Source organism: Brassica oleracea, chromosome C7 (assembly GCF_000695525.1).
Source record: "Brassica oleracea var. oleracea cultivar TO1000 chromosome C7, BOL, whole genome shotgun sequence".
NCBI classification, from domain to species: Eukaryota; Viridiplantae; Streptophyta; class Magnoliopsida; order Brassicales; family Brassicaceae; genus Brassica; species Brassica oleracea.
In genome coordinates this window covers 40,683,106-40,685,890 of record NC_027754.1, presented here as the reverse complement: position 1 = coordinate 40,685,890, position 2,785 = coordinate 40,683,106, and the positions used below count along the sequence as shown (strand labels likewise).

At 38.7% G+C, this 2,785-nt stretch overlaps 1 protein-coding gene across 1 annotated transcript in view; it reads right to left on the bottom strand.

Annotated features, from left to right (window-relative positions):
* Positions 1–888: 888 nt before the first annotated feature.
* LOC106304680 (uncharacterized membrane protein At4g09580-like) overlaps positions 889–2,785 on the bottom strand; it is a 6,638-nt gene continuing 4,741 nt past the window's right edge. The window contains exons 3-4 of the mRNA XM_013741077.1: positions 1,260–1,430; positions 889–1,178 (exon numbers count right to left, since the gene is read on the bottom strand). Coding sequence (XP_013596531.1) covers positions 1,053–1,178; positions 1,260–1,430 — 297 coding nt within the window. The 3' untranslated portion in view covers positions 889–1,052. The remainder of the gene's footprint in view (positions 1,179–1,259; positions 1,431–2,785) is intronic.

The following is a 2,785-nucleotide window of genomic DNA, read 5'->3' as shown; positions in this document are numbered from 1 at the left end:
GGTCTAAATTGCTAGGACCCGAAGGATCCGGACCCGACAATACCCGATCCGAACCCGACCCGAAGACCCGGATGCCCATGCCTAAGCTAAATTATCAGTAATAACTAATACAATTATTTCCTAATACTAAAGTGATGAATCCAATAATATGTTAATAAACTTGAAACATAATTTAAAAAACATAATTTTAAACGCCCTAAGTTTTCGAAAGAAAATCAATGATAACTACAATTGAAAAAATGATCCAAATCGATGTTAGCTTTGTAATATTAATAGACCCTCTCAGTTTCATGCTTTCTATTCCATTAATCAGTTTTCAGCATAATCTCTCAGATCGTTTTGTTTACTTCTCTTGGATTAAAGTTCTGCAGACTTATCAAACGTTTATCCATGTTGGTGTCTTTCTTAGGTGCCGGAAAATACGGCTTCATCCACTTAACGATAGAACAACAGTCCATATTCCTCTCTCATCGTTTTTTAATTTCATGTGAAACTATCAGGCATAAATGTCTAGCAGCAATGAATGTACTAAGTTTTTCTTGGTTGGTTTATGCTTTAGGCAGCCGTTCCAAGTTGGGTTGGATGATGTTATTGTTCGCTGAGCTTTGTAACACATATTATAATATCATGTTTGGGATTCTAACCTTAGAACTAGACCTTCGAAGTCCAAAGCTGGCAAAAGGTCCAAGAACTTCTCGTTAAGATATTTGTTTAGTTTGTGAGCTTCTCTATTCAAGTGAAGGCGAGAATAGCGTTTGCACTCGGCATCCTCACGTGTCGTTAGAATTGGCTTGAACCCCACGCGAAGAAATTTCAGGCCAGGCCACTTTAATGGATAATTTTGATTTTATAAACCTAAGCCTATAAACATGTTGTCAAACGGCCCATGAAACCCATTTGCGATATATTTTTCTAATACATTTTTTGAGTTTAAAAACATTTAGAGAACATGTTGGTTTTGAGTCCTAACATCCTAAATATATACACAAAGAGTCATCATCGTATGCATGTGATAGCTTTGTCTTATGTTTCCATTTGATCTTGTTCTTCTTCTAAGCCTTCTTCTTGCTAATTAGGGTTGGAGTCACAGAGAGCACACCGATGAGAAACAGAGTCGCCATCGAGCTGAAATCATAGAGATCTCCCAATGATTGTAGCTCTCCAAGAGCTATCCCAGCCTATGCCACAAAACCAAAGACATTCATATACTCACTGAAACCGTAAGATCATAACAAGGAAGATGCCAGAAATGAACATACCCGGACAGTAACAAATGCAGCAGGAATCAGACCGATGAACGTAGCGAGGAAGAAGATATGGTAAGGAACATCAACAATTGGAGAAGCAACATTGATGAAAGTGTTGGGCAATGTTGGTGTTAGTCTCAAGAACAGCATATAGTTCAGCAAACCGTCTTTCCTTCTAGCAACCTAAGAAAAACCAAAACACCCTTTGAGGATTATTCATAGAATCTAGGCCTGCAGAAATTAACCGAACCAAGCTAAACAAAAAAATTGGTTTCTGGTTCAAGTTAGGTTAATAGTTCGGTTCAGTTCTGCAGATTTATAGAAAAAATGGTAATCATATGGATAATCAGTTAGTTCCGTCTTTTACATATTTTCTATAAAAAATTTAAAATCAAAATATATATTGATTTATACCAAATCAAATCGAAATCATATCCTAATTTCAAACAGAAGTATTCAATCTAACCAAAATTATCCAAATTTTAACCAAAAACGAACTAACCTATTAATGAACCGAGTTTATTTCGGTTCAGTTCGGTGAAATTTTGTGACTCCATATAAACCAAATTCGCAGGCCTAATTGTTTGCATCGAAAATAAGGACAATGTTATAAATCATGGAGTGGATTGCCATTAACCAGGTCCGGCCCAAGACCGGTCTAATACCTAGAAGATGGAGAGATGGTCGAAGCCCTAGAAAGAAGAGAGAGAGAGCCGACTTCAGGAGAGAGAGAGGCGGCCACAAAGCTTGGAGAAAAGGAAACTCTTTCATTTTCCTAATAAATGTAATCTTTCCATTATTATGTATTAGTAGTTGTCCTAATCCTAATAAGTTTAGATTTTGGATACTTTCCATTTATCTTCATCTTGTAATCCTTATATAAAGGAACCCCCTTGATCATTAATAATAACACAGAAACATTCAGTCTCTAAACTCTCTAATTACAACACGTTATCAGCACGATTGACTCCCAAAACCCTGAGAAAGAAAAACCCCTAACCATAAACCTTAAATCCGGCGCAACTTAAAATCGATCTATCTCTCAAACTCTGAGGAACCAGAAGACGAGCTACATATCATCTTGAAGCTCTTGACGAGACGAATCCAACAGCGTAAACCGTTCGTCGATCCGATCTCAGACGCGCCCCCACTCGCAGAAACAATACGCGGCGCCGTCTTGGTCTTTTGGAACCCTAATCCGAACCAACATGATTTTCTAGCCAGCTCGCAATTCAGATCAGCCGCTTGCAGCAGCTCGCAAACTAGATTAGAAGAAGACGCGTCCCGATCGCGTCCGACTACCTCAGCACACGTCCGTGACCAGACGCAAGACGTTCCAGATAGCTCGCGTCCCGTCCCAGCTTGCGACCCGATAAGGATCCAGCTCGCGTCCGTGTGCAACTAGAGGTTCATCTGACTTTGGTGGTCCGGTTCAACCCTACAAAACAAAGGTAATTTGAAATCTGAAAACAAGAATCGAATTTGGTTGTTTTGTAAAGATTGAAACCTTAAAATATAATCTCTAAAACTAAAGGCCA